We start from the raw sequence: 17,670 nt of genomic DNA on the forward strand, positions 1-17,670 counted from the left end.
ATAGATTGTATCCCCCCATTATTACATTCCAATCGTGGGACTTATCCCACCAGGTTTCAGTGATGCCTATTATGTCATATTTAGTTTGCTGTACCAAGAGCTCAAGCTCATCTTGTTTATTTCCCATGCTTTGCGCATTAGTGTAGAGACATTGAAGTCCATTAATCATTCCCCCGTGTCTCTTATTTAAGGATTTTTTCCTCCCACCACTAGGTCCGCGTGCTGTTTGCTCCATTTGGTCTATGACATTTGGATGATCATCTTCATTAATTGATAGACTCCTACCTTCAGGAGCACTGTCTCCCTCCCCCACATTAGTCAGTTTAAAGCCCTCCTGATGAGGTTTCTGAGATTTTTGGCAAAAACATTTCTCCCAACCGTTGTGAGGTGCAGCCCATCACTTGCCAGAAGTCCATCTTCAAGAAACTGCAGTCCGTGATCTAAGAATCCAAACCGTTCCTGTTTACACCATTTGCGAAGCCAGCTGTTCACTTCCACTATTTTCCCCTCTCTCCCTGGGCCATGTCGTTCAACTGGGAGGACAGACGAGATGACAATTTGTGCATTTAGTTGCTTCAATTTCCTGCCGAGAGCCTCGTAGTCTCTTTTGATCTTCTGGAGGCTATTGCTTGCAGTGTCATTGGTTCCCACATGAACCAAGAGGAAGGGGTATTCGTCAGTGGGTTTTATGATTCCTTGCAGTCGTTCAGTTACATCTTGGATCTTAGCCCCGGGGAGACAGCACACTTCCCGAGACATCTTGTCAGGCCCACAGATCACTGCTTCTGTTCCCCTCAGTAGGGAATCCCCTATCACCACTACACGCCTCCTCTTGGGTTTGGTCGGGGTTCTTCCGTGAGCTGTCCGTTCCAAGGTCACCTGCACATTCCCTGAGGACTGACTTTGCTGCTCGTCTTCATATACCTGATCGACTGTAATGAGGGAGAGATCCTCAAATGGAGTCTGCTCTTCGTCTTCCATGCTAGGGGAGAGGACCTCAAAGCGATTGTGTATTTCTAAACAATCAGAGTGAACCCTGGGCCTCCTACTTCTTTGAGTCACGTTTCTCCATATATCTGGCTCCTGTGTTGGTGAACAAGCCTCCTTCTCAGGGGAGTCCCCTGTCTCCTCCTTGGTGGGGACGGTGTGCTCTGTTGCTTCCAAGAAGAGCTCCAGCTCTCTAATTCTTTGGAGCGTAGCTACACGTTCCTCCAGTTATACTCTGTTCCTCCAGTTATACTCTGTTGATTTCACTGGGACTTGAATATACCTCTCTCAGAATTACATCCAGCTAAAGGAAAGTCCAGCTGCTTTCAGAGGACTTCCATGTAATGAAATGTATTTACAATAATCTTTCAGTGATTCACTAGAAGGTAATATATTTATTTTGCTGAAGTCTGTTTGTTTTTTTCATAAACCGTCCTGCATATTTTCTAAAGATTGTAATAGAACCTCCACATGGACTAAAGGGAACACTGCTTCAAACATTTGGAGTAAGCGGTACTGAAATAGTAACGGAAGCTGTATTCAACACCACCACCTGTGGGCCATCATGGAAAAGGTTGCTGTTCAGTCTGTGCTTCTTCAGTGCTGTAGTTCATGAAAGAAAGAAATATGGAGCTTTGGGCTGGAACATTCCATATGAATTTAATTCTTCAGATTTAGAGGTAAGAGGAAGTCTTGCAGATCTAAATAAAAGCATGGTTGTAAATACAGTAGTATCATCTTGAAATAATACCAATTATAACCATAAATTCCAAACTGCGTCTGGTAGCGTTTCCACTCCTCCATGAATCTAGCAGATACAGAAGCAAGGAACTGCCAAGGCATACCCACTATTCACAAAGAAATGAAAATTTAATTATTTTTTTTAAAATTAATACTAATGTGTACTTAATAAGTACCAGCTTAAACAATGGAAATAAAATACCAAATTTCTGCTGCAGTGATAACCAAGTGTATAGATACAGTCATTTCTGTTTATTTTTATCTTGAACCAGATGCACTAACCAAAATTGACAAAAACAGATTAACGTTTCTTCATCTTCCTGTCCTAGAGAATTAGATGTCGCTCACCTAGTGTTATGGGCTTAAACTCCTCAGTCACCTCACTGTCATTATCCTTCTCCTCCTTGCTTGCACATTACAAAAGCATCCCGTCACCCCCATGGATCTCTCTCCATAGAAGGTGGTGAGCGGAGCTCAGGTGGAGACAGAGCTATAAGAGAAAGGCACAGGCAAAAGAAAAGGGCCAATATTGGTCTACAGTTTTTGCCTGCATCTGTCTCTGAAAGTGGTGGTGAGATGATTTGCCCCTCCTCCTCCCCACTTGCCGCTGCTGTTGGAGCCAGTCACTCCATCACCACAATCCAGAGACAGACACAGGCAGAAGCTGAAAATCCATTCTAGGTCCTTTCCAAACCTTTAAATCTTCATCTGTGTGCTTCTTGCCTCCTCCCTCTTCCTCCCCCAACCCCAGTTGCCTGTAAGTTGTACTCTTTACACTTCTCATTGCCATGATCCCGTTTTTTTAAAAAAAACCTTTAGGGAATGCCTGGGCACACCCCTTGGACACCCCTATGACAAGACCCAGCCACAAAGGACACTAAATACGTGTCTTGTTTACAATACCAGCAAAAGGACTAGTGAATGAAGCATTTACACCTAGAAGTGCTTCATGTAGTCTGATACATCAGAAAATTATAATAGTTTGGGCATGCCTTGTGTGGCTTTTATATATTTTTTCCTTTAAGCAATACACCCTCATTCTATGTCTTTGATTATTCTTTAAATTCATCTCTGTTTCAAAAAACAGTTCATCATATGGTACAGATAGTTACACGTCAGGACATGCAAGTCCAAAGCTCTCCTGGGGGGCAGAACTAGTCGCATCATTCTTTGGATCATAGTGCTTGTCTCTGTAAAAAAGGAAATGTAATGACAAGACATAACCACAGCAATAATGCTACAATAGAAAATACCTTTTTTCAAATTTTCTTCCCAAGATTTCGATCCAGGTGCTGGAGATTCTTCTTGGGAATCAAAAGAAGATTCCATGGGAAGCACTGCGTTATATGACTGGCGAAGTAACATATGGAGGCCGTGTAACTGACAATTGGGATCGTCGGTGCATTCTTAACATTTTGGATAATTTCTATAACCCTTCTGTATTGCAGAAGAACTTTGCTTACACTACTGATTGGGTAGGGGAAGCCATTTATTTTTTCATTATTTTACAGCACTTTAACAACCTGTACATTGTTATATAAAGGGTTGGTTCAGCCCTAACAGGAAATCATGGTTTCCTACTACTGTATGTGCATGCACCATAGCAAGACTTAGGATCACATTTTACCCTCCCTTCTCACCTGTGTCCCTCTTGCATGCAAAAGGAGGAGATTAAAAACTTTCTGTTGTGATTTTAAACTAACCACAGTTCTCTGTTATAAAACTGCAGTCAAAAAGGGTCTAAGTGCCAGATGTGATACTCTTACTTTGGCTGTTTTGTACATTTTGGTCCAAAAGACTTGTTTTGCATGGACAGCTTGGCACTGCAGAGACATCGCTCACCTACGAGCATCTTAATGCCTCTGTCTCTCTCTAGACTGGAACCCAATATACACTGCCAAGAGGAGAAAAAGGCAGAACTAGCCATGGAAAAACTGTTATCTGGACTCAGGGAACTCTGTGTCAGGAGCTTGTCCTACTCTCGAGTAGGACCCTGGCAGAGACACATGCCTGACTGACATGTTCCCTTCCTCCTGGTCAATCATTCGGGAGCTTCAAAAGCTTTCTTCTGCCCGAACATCACAGCAACTGATTCTTCGCAGCTTGCGTAACAGACCTCAGCAACTCAGTGTTTTGACTTATCTACTTTATTTACAAATAAACACACACGGAGCACTGCAACATGGCTCCCTCTCTCTCTGATGCTAGAGAGCAAAGAGACAGCAAAGAGAAAAAACAAAGGACAATAGTCCCACTTCACGGAACACAGTAACACAAACATCCTGTTTCTGTCACTTCCCACTCTGTGGAGTCAAAGCATACACCGTCATGTGATAGACAAAAATCCCATGACTGCAATCATGGAGCAGGAATTCTAACGCTGGCTGGCTAGAGCATATGAGAGTTTAAATGACCAGTCAGGCTCAAACCATGGCTTCAGAACCTTGTTTCTTCTCTTAGAGTGAATTCTCTGAGTTCAGACATATTTGATAACCAGGGACAGCCCAGGACGTCTTTCCACTAGAGACAAAACCCCCAGTGTTGTCCCCCACCTCCTGCCCCCCCCCACCTGGCGACTGGCACTTGCTTGCCACCTCCTGCTCCTCAACCCCAGAGGTGTGCTCATGGATGGTGGTTGAATGCTCCTCTACTGATCCCTGGGCTGCCCTGAAGAGGGTGAGCAGAAGGAAGATGGTGGCCCAAGGGCGAGTAGAAGAGTGTGCCACTGCAGCCATCAGGGCCAAGGAGCACCTAGCAGCAGTAAGCGCCTGGCAGTGGCAAGTACGGAGTGCCAGGTTCCTGGTGGCAAGAGGCAGGAAGTGGCAGTGGGGGGGGTGCCTGTTCCAGTTGTGAGAGGGGGTGCATGATGGTGTGGGGAGTGGGGGAGTGGTGGCACTATTGCTGGCAGTGAAGCGGCTGGAGGTGCAGCAGCAGGAGCATCCCCCAATGAAACACTGGTTTGTCTTGCCACTTTGGGTGGCAGCTCCTACCTCGCCATCTCCCAAAGCACACACATCTTGCCTGTGCAACGTGCTGCCATCTGCCTTATTGCAGGGCAGATTCGAGGGGAAACCATACGTGGAATGAGTCTGCCCCTGCGGCTTGATGGAGGTAGAAACTGTCTCTCATGTCTTGTTACGCTGCCGTATTTATCACTCCTGTAATACAAAAATCTGCAAATGGGTTCGAACTTCGATGTCTAAAATTCCTGGTAGAAGACAAGGATCTAGAGATTACGCTAAGGGTGGCCGAATTCTGTGCGACTGTCATAAAACTTAGGGAACAAGCTGTACTACCAAAATGATTAAGGTTTTAAATGATAATTTTAGGTTATATTTTAGTGATCAAGATTTAATATATTTTTAAACTGCCGCTATATCTGAATTGTCTCTGTTATACCCAATTGCAATTCAATGTATTCCTGTTGTATTTTATGATTTTCCTGATATTGTAAGTGACCTGGATCTGGTCTGTGACCGTAATAATAAAATTCTATTCTATTCTATCCTGCCTGTGAAAGTTCATAGGCCTATACTAGGAAATAAATATCATTCAGAATATACTTGACATTCCTACCGATGCAATGTTCCCTAGCTTTGTGAGCAAACTTATTTTGTGTGGCTCTATTCTTGAAGGTGAATTCTGATCTACCTTGAACAATGGCTCTATTTGGTTTCTAGTGTTCTTCTGTGAGGATGTGGGCTGAAGACATTAGTAGATGAAAAGCATTTTTCATTGGTTTTGCAGGTATATCAACCCATATCTGAAAAAGATACTTTGAAAGATTGCAGAGCCTATCTACGATCTCTTCCGGAGAGCGATTCCCCAGAACTCTTTGGAATGCATCATTGTGCAGAAAGAGCATACCTAAAGTCTCAAGCACAGTTATTTATTGAGTCAGTTGCCAGGACTCAACCAGCAATGACTACAGACACTCTCATCATCAGGTCACTCTTTGTAGATTTCTTCTTCTGTTTCTGGAATATGACCACAAACTAACAGAGTTAAGCATGCTTAAGTCCCCTAACCTCACACAGAATAGAGAAAAGATCCCATTACTGACTCCGCTCGTTGCAGCTTCTCACCTCTTCTAATTTCCTTTTGTTGTTCATTTTCCCAACACCTTCTCGGAGTTACATGTGGGATTGACAACATAAACATGAGAATATTAGCATTAACCAATTTTTGCACATGTACTGTAATATGCAAAATCAGGTGCACTACCCCACAAAGAATGCCTAGGATTATTTATTTGACAACGAACAATGAGCAACATGCAGTGAAACAAGGGGGGCATTAACTTGATTGATAATGATTGATAACTCTAAGACATTGGGTGTTTATCTGTTTGTTCTAGTGGCAGAAAGACTCCAGATGAAATAGTATTGGAAATAGCATCTGACATTCAAATTAGGCTACCACTGACTGTAGAAGTTATGGGACAGACACCTGAAACTGAACCCAAAGAAAAAGTTACATTTGAAAGCTTCAAGTCAGGCTCAGTTTGGGCTGCACTTGCAAAGGTTGCAAAAGGTCAGAACTTTGATTCACATAATATAAAATTAAATTTAGCTTTATCTTTAGCTTGCAAGAAGGAATATACGTATATATAGTTCTGGTCTGTTTATTATTGTTGAGAATACATAATGAGGAATAAAATCAATAAATAATAATAAAATATATAGCACTCCAACATCTAAGATTAGGTGATTTCTCCTAGTTAGCAATTTGATGCTGAGTGTTGGCAGTGAGTATTCTTACATGGAAGCAGGAGGAATTTATGGCATTGTGTCACAGCTGGAATATCTTGGAGCTAAATGCATAAGAATTAGTCCAGAATTTGATCAGGGGTGTGTATCTGTAGGCAAACACCTTCTCTCTTGGTTAAACCTTTTAACAACTACCGTATTTTTTGCACCATAACACTCATTTTTTTCCTCCTAGAAAGTAAGGGGAAATGTCTGTGCGTGTTATGGAGCGAATGCCTACGGGTGGCGGGGGGGGGGGATCTGCTGCAGTCGTGAGCAGAGGATCCATGGTTCCCCTTCCCTCCTCCGTGGCTCGCTTTGAAACAGCAAAGCGGGAGAGGAGCCACTTACACAGGTGTAAGCAGCTCCTGTCTGGTTGGCTGCTTTAAACCGTGCTCTCTGTCCCTCTCTCCTCCCCACTCAGCTCGCTAAATAACAGCAAAGCTTTTCAGCTCTCTAAGCTGCGGAGGAGGGAGAGAAGCAGAGCCTGCTTGTTTTAAAGGAGCAAAGCGGGAGGGGAGAGGAGCCTTCTCCCCTTATACCCCTCTTCTGCATTATTAGCAGCATACTTCTCCAGACACCCCACGCATACTCCTTGTCCCTTGAGTGCTTTTCCTTCCCTCCCCACTTAAAACGTGGTTACAAAGCACGGATCCACATGGATCCTCAGGATTTTTGCATTGGGCTACCCCAAATTCACCGTCAGATCACATGTCTGTGGCCACAGCATGAACCACAAAAATCATACATCCACTGTTTCGTTTAGAATATATTTTTTTCTTGTTTTCCTCCTCTAAAAACTACGTGCGTGTTATGGTCAGGTGCGTGTTATAGAGCGAAAAATACGGTATGTTTCTAGCTACTTTTAATTGATGTGCTTTATTGAAAATGCTGTTAATTTATTGCTTTATTACTGTGGTTAATGACACTTATTTTATGTTGACTGTTTGATATTTTTCAGTGTTTTTGCTTGTCTTTAAGTTTTTGTAATTTTAAAACTTTAATAATTTTGCGATTCTTTAGCTTTGTGTTTCTTGTTGTATGCTGCTTTTAGAGGACTTGTCTGGAAAGGTCCCCTAAAAATGTTTTAAATAAGTAAATACTGTAAGTTGGTACTGACCAGTATGCCGGAAGCAGAAGATCCAAATAGTATCCCCTCTCTAAGAAAAAATATAATGATATTTGTATATTATTGACAGTTTTCTGCCTTTTAGTAGTGCCCCAAATATTCAGCTTGATGCAGCTAACTTGCTCTACTTATCAGTGAGATAACCAGTGGGTCTTATTTTCTATTGTAGGTCCTAGTTCTTTTATGAGTTCAACTTTGCTAATTGTCTTGCATCAGGAGATTAAAAGGTATAATCATTTATTATCCATAATAATGCAGTCATTACATGGACTTCAACAAGGTATCAAAGGCGAGATTATCTTTACCACAGCACTAGAAGAGCTTTATAATTCAGTATTGAAAAACATAGTTCCTGAACTGTGGCAGGTAAGTGAACAGTTTCTCTGTGAATCAAAAAATAAACTTTTAGGATGAGATTATGGACTTAGCAACATTGGCCCCCAAAAAGCACTTTATATGTGTTGTATGTGCATTATAGCACTACAACACAAGATGGCACTGTGGAGTTTCGTTTTTGCCAACCTGATTTCTCATACAAAATTTACAATGCGTTTAACTGAAACACTGCTTTGATGTGTCTACTTCCAGCCCCAGTTGTGGCTGTCCACCTGCAGAACAGACTTTTGCTCACCAAATGTGATTTCCCCTTCTTTGCTTCCCCATTGCAGTCTCTGCATGTCCACCAAAGAAAACCAGAAAGGAGATACTATATCTCAACCCTAGATTGTGATTTGTTTCACTGTAACTAACTACACTCACTAGCTAGCCTCAAATCATGGTTTGTTGTTGTATTAGTTATCATGGTTTATTCAAGTGAAACAAACCAGTTTGCCTGTCTGCAGGGATCTCACCTGTTATCCAAGAATTCTCCAAGATTATAGATAGAGGCTCTGAGATCACATCCTTAAGCTTTTTGAATCAGCCTTATTTTTTTAGTAACTTACAGAGTCTCTGTTTTCAAGTCATAGAACTGCCTTAAAGTCCAGAATGCATGTCTGACTACACTCAGCTTTACCTTGCCTCTGTATCATGAAACCTGAGGACATGATTACTTCATCACAAGGTTCCCAGTATTTCTACTTTGTTAATCAGTTCCTCTCTGTTGGTGAGGATCAGGTCCAAGACAGCTGATCCCCCTTAGTCCTGATACCACGATTCCCTAGCAGTTCACAAAACCAGAATGGAATCCTGGCAGTAATTCTTAACATCTTCAGAATCTCAGCAGTCTATTTTTATTTTTCTCTTTAAAAGTGGGTTTCTAGCCTCCATAGTAAAAAAAACTGTTTGACTGGACAATGCCTTTTAAATCACATAAACTTGTTTCTTTCCATACTATTTCCAGCTGCCAGGGTTGAGTAGGGTTTCCATGTCCTGTATAGTGTGTGGGGGGGGGGGTTGCATGCATCTGCTCAGAGATTACACAACTCTTTTACCTGAGTGGGAAGAATGAATGATCAATTTTATTTTTGTAAATTTTAAAAACATGATATTGTGCTTTTTCTGCTATTATGTAACAGCAACATTCCTATAAATCACTTAAACCTCTGGGATCCTGGATTGATGACCTTGTTTTACGAGTGACTTTCTTTTCCATGTGGGCTAAACAAGTTATCACCTTTATGGAATCAAGGTAAAATGCAAAATATTAGAACAGTAAAGATTCTGGTGAAGTATATAAAGAAATGGCTTTGGCAAGAGTAGAGTTAAAATGCCACGGTTAACATACATTGGAATTGCAAATTTTCTGATACCTACTATAGAAATCCAGAAACAAATTATGAACATGACATATCCAGTGCAGGCAAATTCCTATTTTGAACCTGATACGTATGTGGGATCTGCAGCAAAGTGTTGGATTTGGACTGCTCCTGTTCAAGTTCTCAGCCACTCCCTTCCATTCCCTTTCCCTTCCATATTTTCTATTTTTCCTGTAAAAGTCAACTGGCATTCTATGTCCATAGTTCTTGGATCAGTAGTGGGGTGCAGGAGAAAGACTCTTTGGGTCTTTCTCTCTAAAGTTTTTTTCTTTTGTATCTCTGTAAACCTTGGGCACTACTGCTGCTTCACAAATAACTGCCTCCATTCAGAGCTGTGCTGTAACTTCTGAATCTTCCCCAGACCTGCCTTTTTCTTTAATAATCAATTCATCCTTCTGGATGATGGGCACACGTGGAAAGGGAGAAAGAACCACCTCTACTGTTATGTGTACTTGTTGTTCTCATTCCATTTTTCATTCCTCGGAAAGGCCGTTGTTTGGATAACGGATGGCATTCTTCACAGGTTAATGCCTTCAGCTGGAAGGAATTGGTGGGATCTACTGAAGCCTTGCGGCTCGTCTCACCAGACTGAACCAGCTTGCAGTTTACAGTATTTGTTTATTTACTGAATTTGTATACCGCCCATCTGAAGATCCCAGGGTGATTGATTCACAGAATAAAATCACAAAGTACATAATAAAAACAACAAACCAAGCCAATAACCCCCCTGCCCAGAAACACATTTACAAGAATATAGTCTGTTAATCAGCCAAATTAATGTGACCTCTCCCATGATTTTAAACTACCCCCCCCCGTGTTCCTCCCTATGCTCCTATGCCATAGGCACTGCTGTTGTGCAATTTGCCTTCTCTTTTGCTCTTAGCCCTGACTTCATGAAAATCTAGGATTGTGATGTGGTACTAGAAATCCTCCAATGGGGGCTGCATGATGACACTCTTATATTTACTCTTACATGTGTATGGATTGTACTTTTATAGTGGTTAAGCCTTTGGCTAGTGCAGATTGTCATTATTTATTGTATTGTATAATTGACCATTTAAAACCATAATTAATATATACTTCTAAACTTATCATTCTTAAAGGCATCAGTATTTAGTGGTACTTCAGAAGCTAACCAAAACAACTATGCAACCTGGTGAGGAACTTGACCCCTTTGATGGCAGCTCTCAGGCACACCCCAGCTGCTTTTGGCTTCCAGCTTTCTTCTTTCCACAAGGTACATAATTTCATGGACAGTTACTATTTTCAGCAGTGTATAGATAAGGAGTGGGGAACTGTGGCTGCCTACCAGGTCATTGTTAGGGGTTGGCATAGCAGGGGCTGAGTCTTTCATCTCTTGTGCCAGGCCCCAGATTTCATGTCCCTCCCCTTTTTCCAAAACTTTTTTTTTAAATAAGGAAGTCCTCATAGGGTGGCTTTGCACTGCAAAGTGCAGTGCCGGTGAGGCCCCAGACACTTGCCCCCTTAATTTGCTTTCCAGCTGAGGCACAGATTTTATTGATCTGTGGTGCTGGGTAGCATATGTGGATCTTTTTGGCTGGTGACAGGAAGCCATCAACAAGACAAAGATTCTCTGCTGGGTGCAGAGGGGTGGAGCCCCACCCTGGGCAGTTAGCAAAAGACAAGAGAGCTGGGAAGGAGGAGTTTCAGAATTGCAGTGGGCTCATATAAGCAAGAGGAAAAATAGTTTTGTTTCGGGGAATTAGTTTGCAAGTTGGAGAAAAGGGAGTCACAGCACAATGTGGATTGACAGTTTGAACCCAACATAGCAGCCATGAGAGAAACAGGACCCTTCTAGAATGTAAACTGGAAGTCCCCACACCCAATCCTAAACTCAGGTTGTATATATGTGTAAATAAACCATATACAGGCAACCCCCGTTTTAGGCATGACCAATATGCACAGTGCCAAACCCAGAACCAGGGGTGCCAACTTGAATAAAATATTGTGGGAGCCCAGGTAAGCTCTGCCCTATATAATCGGCCACATGACGTAGTGCACACACACCATTTGAATGGGAACGTCTATCAATTTTTGTGGGGACCCTGCCCCCTCAACTATGGGGGCCGAAGCCCCCATGGCCCCTAGGAGATGGCTCCTATGCCCAGAACTGACCCGGAAATGTAATAAAAGACTTCACTAAAAGGGTGGGGCAGGGTGAGGCGAAGGCAGAATGGGGTGTTTCAGTTACACAATTTCACGCAAGCATGCAGTGACCCGGAACACAAGCCCTGCACAAATCGGGGCTTGCCTATACCATAAAGACCCCATAGTCTACTCTGTGCCTTGTTGTCCAACAGGCAGACCCTGGTAAGTAGGCCTGGTACCCCTGGAGTCTCGCGCCACTCAGATTGGGGTGGCATGCAACAATATGTTTAAATGTTTGTACAATACATATTGCCATGCTGAAAAGGGTTCAGAAAAGGGCGACCAAGATGATCAAAGGTTTGGAGCAACTTCCCTATGAAGAAAGATTACATTTGGGGCTTTTTAGTTTAAGAAAAAGAATAAGAGGACATGATAGGTGTGCATAAGGTTATGCATAGTGTGAAGGAAAAGCGGATAAAGATTTTTCCTTTTTAATCAACTAAAGCTGACTAAAGCCTAGTCTCACACCTCTTGCTCCAACATGTGCTCACAAACTCATACATGTATTTTATTCCTGCAGGATTTCTTACTGCAGTTCTTCAGAATTACGCTCGGCAGAAAGAATTGCCAGTGGATTCTCTTAATTTTATCCACAAAGTTCTTCCATTCGTTCAGGATGAAGATCAGAGTCTTAGATTTTTCAGCGCAAAAGAAGCTATAATAAACAAAGCATTTAAGGTAAGAAAATAAGAGCACATGTAGCATAATGGTTAATGAGCTTTGAGCTGGATGATTAATCTAAGTCATTGTTATGGCCTTATACAATGTCTTTTAAAAAAAAATACTGAGAAAATGTATGTGATATGTTCTGATCATATTGGGAAGATACTATTGAAGAGTGTCTGGAACACATTTCTGAAACAACATAGAGAAGAAAATCCTATGGAGGAAGGTTGCAGGGGCAGGTTAGGGTGTGAATACCCTTCTAATTCTGCAGTGCCGAAGTATTTTCCTTCTGAAGCACAGTTACTTCATTTTCAAAGGAAAAGGAACCACTTTCTGCAACTCTCAAATGACTTCCTGCCAGGACTCAATAATTCTACACACGCACACACAAATTCGAGCATCAAGAGACACTTTAAAGTAATGGGAAAGGGACCCCTGACCATTAGGTCCAGTCGAGACCGACTCTGGGGTTGCGGCGCTCATCTCGCTTTATTGGCCGAGGGAGCCAGCGTAAAGTTTCTGGGTCATGTGGCCAGCATGACTACTTCCACTTTGACGTGCTTTCGAACTGCTAGGTGGACAGGAGCAGGGACTGAGCAACGGGAGCTCACCCCGTCACGGGGATTCAAACCACTGACCTTCTGATCGGCAAGTCCTAGGCTCAGTGGTTTATTCCACAGCACCACCCACGTTCCAAGAGACACTTTACTTAAGTTCAAATTCAGTTGGGCCAGCTTCCTTTTGCCCGTTTAAAAAGTACTAGAACACCTTATGCAGGTGAGGGGGAGGGAGGTGGTAGCCAACAGTGTGCTATCCTGATATTGCTGGTGAGAATTGTAGTCCTGCAGCACTTTGAGGGCATCACACTGACTACTCCTGAGCTTCAGCCATGCTTAACATCATATAGGAAGACCAACATACTGTGTTGCCTATCAGTTAAAATGTAATTTACAGGTTACCACTGAATGCAGATGTGAAGGATGGTGTCGTGGAGGCTGAATAGCGGTCATTCTACCTCTGTAAAGGATTGCTTCACTAATTGCTGAATGCATGAAAAATTGATACATAACAATGCCTTTTCCATTGGGTTGATAGTGATTTTGTTTGACCAACATAGTACAGTCATACCTTGGATCCCGAATGCCTTGCTATTCGAACATTTTGGCTCCCAAATGCTGCAAACCCGGAAGTGAGTGTTCTGGTATGCGAACAGTCTTTGGAACCCAAACGTCCAATTGGCTGTAGCCAATCAGAAGCCGCACTTCGGTTTCCAAACCTTTGGGAAATAGAAAGGACTTCCAGAACAGATTCTGTTCAACTTCCGAGGTAGGACTGTAGTATTGACCCACCTGCCAATGCTACCTGTAGGTCAGGTGCCTCTCAGGATAACACCATGACAGCCAGGTCAAGTTCCCTATCTTAAAACATTTATATCATCATGTTGTTGTCGTTTAGTCGTATCCGACTCTTTGTGATCCCCTGGACCAGAGCACACCAGGCACTCCTGTCTTCCACTGCCTCCCGCAGTTTGGTCAAACTCATGCTGGTAGCTTCAAGAACACTGTCCAACCATCTCGTCCTCTGTCGTCCCCTTCTCCTTGTGCCCTCCATCTTTCCCAACATCAGGGTCTTTCCCAGGGAGTCTTCTCTTCTCATGAGGTGGCCAAAGTATTGGAGCCTAAGCTTCAGGATCTGTCCTTCCAGTGAGCACTCAGGGCTGATTTCCTTAAGAATGGAGAGGTTTGATCTTCTTGCAGTCCGTGGGACTCTCAAGAGTCTCTTCCAGCACCATAATAGCTGGTCATAAATTTTGAAGGTTTTATGGAGTCTGGTGGACTAAAAACAAACAAGAAAACCCTATCATATGACATTCATCTATCATTTTTGTTGACTTTCAGGAATCTTCTCGGTGTGAAACTGGAGTTATAGTTTGTGGCTTATACATAGATGGTGCTTGCTGGAATCCCACTACAAAGACATTGGAAGAGCCTGAGCTTCACCAGAGATTTTATCCACTACCAGACATACATTTTTTACCAAAAAAGGTGATTTAAATAAAATGTACATTCTGTGTTATAACAAAAGCTCAGGGTGGCAACAGGTAACACTAATGATACAAATTTTGCAAGTTAGGAGCAGCTATATAATCTTATATTTATACCTGAAATGAGAAACATTTGATTTCGTTGTATCATTTTGCTACATCATGCATTCCTTTTCTCACCCACTCCCTTATTCTGACTCCAAGTTTCAACCTGTAAAGTGTTTTTGCCCATGTTGCATGTGCCTGGTGTTTATGGCAGTTGTGGTGCATCTGGCTGGCTATTCTGAATCTATGACGAAATAACAGTGTGCTGTGCTTGTGCGAACAATTGTCAGGCTACTTGTGTAGAAAAAAGCCCACCCCCCGCTCCATCACCAGATGGGTGCTGAAGGTAGAGGCTCATACTAACATCTAGAACCCCTTCCCCCTTAAAAGAGGAGACAGATACGCAAAGTTTGCCTGTTGTGCTGTGATTCCTGCTTCGCATATTGGTTGCATGCACATACTGTATATTGTATGTTTTGCGTGCTACTCTTTCATATTCCTCTCATATACAGTCTATTTAAAAGATCGGTGTTATGCTAATATGTATTATTAATTCATCAACACTTCTCTTTTGAAGATGGCCTCCCATGCAAGACCCCATTGTCTAGAGGAGGAAGAAGTCTGGCTGCTTTATGAATGTCCACTATACAGGACACCTGAAAGATCAGGAACACTTTCCTCTACAGGTATATCAACTAATTTTATAACAGTAGTTAACCTACCAAGTCTTATAGCACCCAGCCACTGGATAACAAGAGGTGTTGCACTGTTATGCCAACTAGATGACTGAGAAAATTTAAAAAATAATTACCCCTTAAACTTTGATACTCTTCAGACTGTTGGACCAGTTTTGGTAAACTGATGCTTAAGAATAAATAGTATTTATTGTGGTTTTCATTATGATTTATCTTCTCTTTATTTATATAAACATGGCAGCAGGTTAATTAAACTTATTTGTGTTCAGTCGGATGTGTGTCAAGCTAGCCATGTGGTAAAGTTGGACTTCCTCAGCTCCAGCAAGAAACTTCTAGTGCTTGCTTACCGCAGTATTGTTTCTAAAAGTGACCAGCTGCTGGAGCCTTACAATGAGGGCATTAAAGTGATTGCTACTGTCTTGAATCAGAATTGTACAGTTGGAAGGGACCCTCAGGATCATCTAATCCAACCCCCTGCAATGCAGGAATATGCAGCTGTCCCATACGGGATCAAACCTGCAACTTTGGCATTAACAGCACCATGCTCTAACCAACTGAGCCATCCAAATCTGTAGCATGCCTACTGAACAAAAAGTATGGGTCATTTCTATTGCTCTGCACTTTTTACCTCTGACTCCATTTACCATCATGCAACCAGGGAGGTTTGCCAACATGACAAAGCAGCCCTGAGTTTTCCACCTCTGTAGTATGAGAAGGGCTCAAATGAATATGGGCGATCCTATGTTTATTTATTTCCTGAGTAGGAGTGTGAGCTTTTCAACCTCTTTCTGGGTAGATTGCATGAAGAACTTAAAACTATCCCAGGACACAGATACATCTTCAATCAGAGCTACTTATATATTCAAAGGGCAAACAAAAATGTTAGAAGTCTCTTCCAAGTAAATAATTACATCTGCACAAAATCATTTCTAGATTAAATTTTAATTATGCAAGTTACTTTTTAGGAAGTTCAATCTATGGAGTACATTTTAGATGTAAAAAGGTGTAACAAACATGACACGTTGCAGGAACCACACTCCTGGGAGAACATGCTCATATAAAAAGATTACTCATTTTCCTTTAGAAGATATTTTAGAATTATTCGAAAATAGTGGTATTTCTACAATTTTCTTTGCATAACAAATTACAATAGATATTTTGAAGCACTCAATGTTTATAAGGATTTTTTCTGCTCTAAACAGGCTAAAGAAAGTTGTCATGATCATTTCTGCCACACAACACACAGTCAATTTACAATCTTGTACAGCAGTAACTAAAATGGCTCATACAAATATACAGAGTACAATATGGATCCCCATAGGGCATAAGAGTGCTGTTATCCCCATCACTCAAGGCTATTCATGTTCCAAAGGGGACTGGTTAGACGGGGATATGGGCATTCGTTAAGTAAGCCCTACAGTGATCCACAATCATGCATTTTAACTATATTAAACGGAAAACAATTGTTATCAAGAACTATGCTACAAATTCATAAATGCAAAATATAGTCAAATTAAAAATGGGTACTTTGCTATTATTAAATGGATAATTTTTATCAACTGTAAAAATTTCAACAGACCTGCTTTCTAATTTAATATATTAAAATGGCAATTATTCCTTCCATTTAGGTAAATAATTCCACCTTATAGCCAATTCAGTAAAAAACTATTCAATAAAATTTTATAGATGTTCTGCTACAAACAGCATAAAACCACATAGCATGAGTTGCTATGAAAACTCAAATATACAAAAATACATTTGTTAAAAAGTTCAATTAAAGTGGTTGACTTTAATCATGTTAAAAAGCTGCTTTAAATAGCAATTTGAAAAATTAGCATTTTTCCTACTTTCAACAGTATAAAAAGGCAAAATAACCTACATTTGAGGTAGCAATGCCAATTCACAAAACTTTGAATAAATTTCATATACTTCCATAACACATTTGTCATTGCAATATTTAAATGAGCACTTCAATTGTTCAACTCAATTTCATAGCAATACTTTATAAAACGTTTCAAAAATACTGGAAATGGTTTTAGTAAAAAAAAGATTTGCATCTTATACTCAAAACACTGTACAACAAAGTCTTTCAATGTTACAATATAAAGAAAAGCTATAGTACAAAGCAATGGTTTATAATAGCTGAAAAAACTGCCTATTTTTTCACAGTCTGTACAACATGCCACACCCTGTATCATTGTTTTTTGTCACTTGCACTTCTTGAGGTCTGACACTCTCAAAGAATGAGCTGTAAGGGATTTTAAAATATTCTCTTAAATCAATGTACATTTTAGAGGCCATATTATAAGGAATACTATTATGTAAAAACTTCAAGAGGCATATGACAACCATCGCTCAGACTTAAAATGAGATTTTGTTCTCCAGAGTGAAGGGGTAGAGAAGCAACTCCTGTCCATTTGCTTCCCCAGAAGCAATTCCTGCTTCTGCAACAGCCACTAGGGATTCAGCCTGAGAGAACCAGTTATAAGAGACAGACCTGAGTGAGAACTACTATGATTAGAAAGCTGTAGCATCGGAAGTCACTCTTCATTGGACTCTAACGTTTACTATTTTCTGGTGCATTTTGGCCAAGGGCTCTGAAGGTAGCCCAAAGAATGAAAAATACAAAAGTTACACAAAACAAGCAAATCTTCAGCATTAAACCCTAAAATGGTCTTTCCTATGTCCG

At 41.3% G+C, this 17,670-nt stretch overlaps 1 protein-coding gene across 7 annotated transcripts in view; it reads left to right on the top strand.

Moving 5' to 3' along the window:
- Positions 1 to 15,183, top strand: part of DNAH14 (dynein axonemal heavy chain 14) — a 149,195-nt gene extending 134,012 nt beyond the window's left edge. For 6 of the 7 annotated variants that reach the window (XM_082217167.1, XM_082217166.1, XM_082217171.1 and 3 more), the window contains 10 exons: positions 1,440 to 1,667; positions 3,006 to 3,203; positions 5,476 to 5,675; positions 6,086 to 6,261; positions 7,775 to 7,971; positions 9,123 to 9,235; positions 10,466 to 10,599; positions 12,052 to 12,209; positions 14,096 to 14,242; positions 14,864 to 15,183. In XM_082217167.1, the coding sequence (XP_082073293.1) occupies positions 1,440 to 1,667; positions 3,006 to 3,203; positions 5,476 to 5,675; positions 6,086 to 6,261; positions 7,775 to 7,971; positions 9,123 to 9,235; positions 10,466 to 10,599; positions 12,052 to 12,209; positions 14,096 to 14,242; positions 14,864 to 15,076 (1,764 nt within the window). In that variant the 3' untranslated portion in view covers positions 15,077 to 15,183. Of the gene's footprint in view, positions 1 to 1,439; positions 1,668 to 3,005; positions 3,204 to 5,475; positions 5,676 to 6,085; positions 6,262 to 7,774; positions 7,972 to 9,122; positions 9,236 to 10,465; positions 10,600 to 12,051; positions 12,210 to 14,095; positions 14,243 to 14,863 lie in introns of those variants that run through there. The other variant, XM_082217172.1, reaches the window with a different exon arrangement.
- Positions 15,184 to 17,670: the final 2,487 nt, after the last annotated feature.

This window comes from Podarcis vaucheri, assembly GCF_965113315.1.
Source record: "Podarcis vaucheri genome assembly, chromosome: 3".
NCBI lineage: Eukaryota > Metazoa > Chordata > Lepidosauria > Squamata > Lacertidae > Podarcis > Podarcis vaucheri.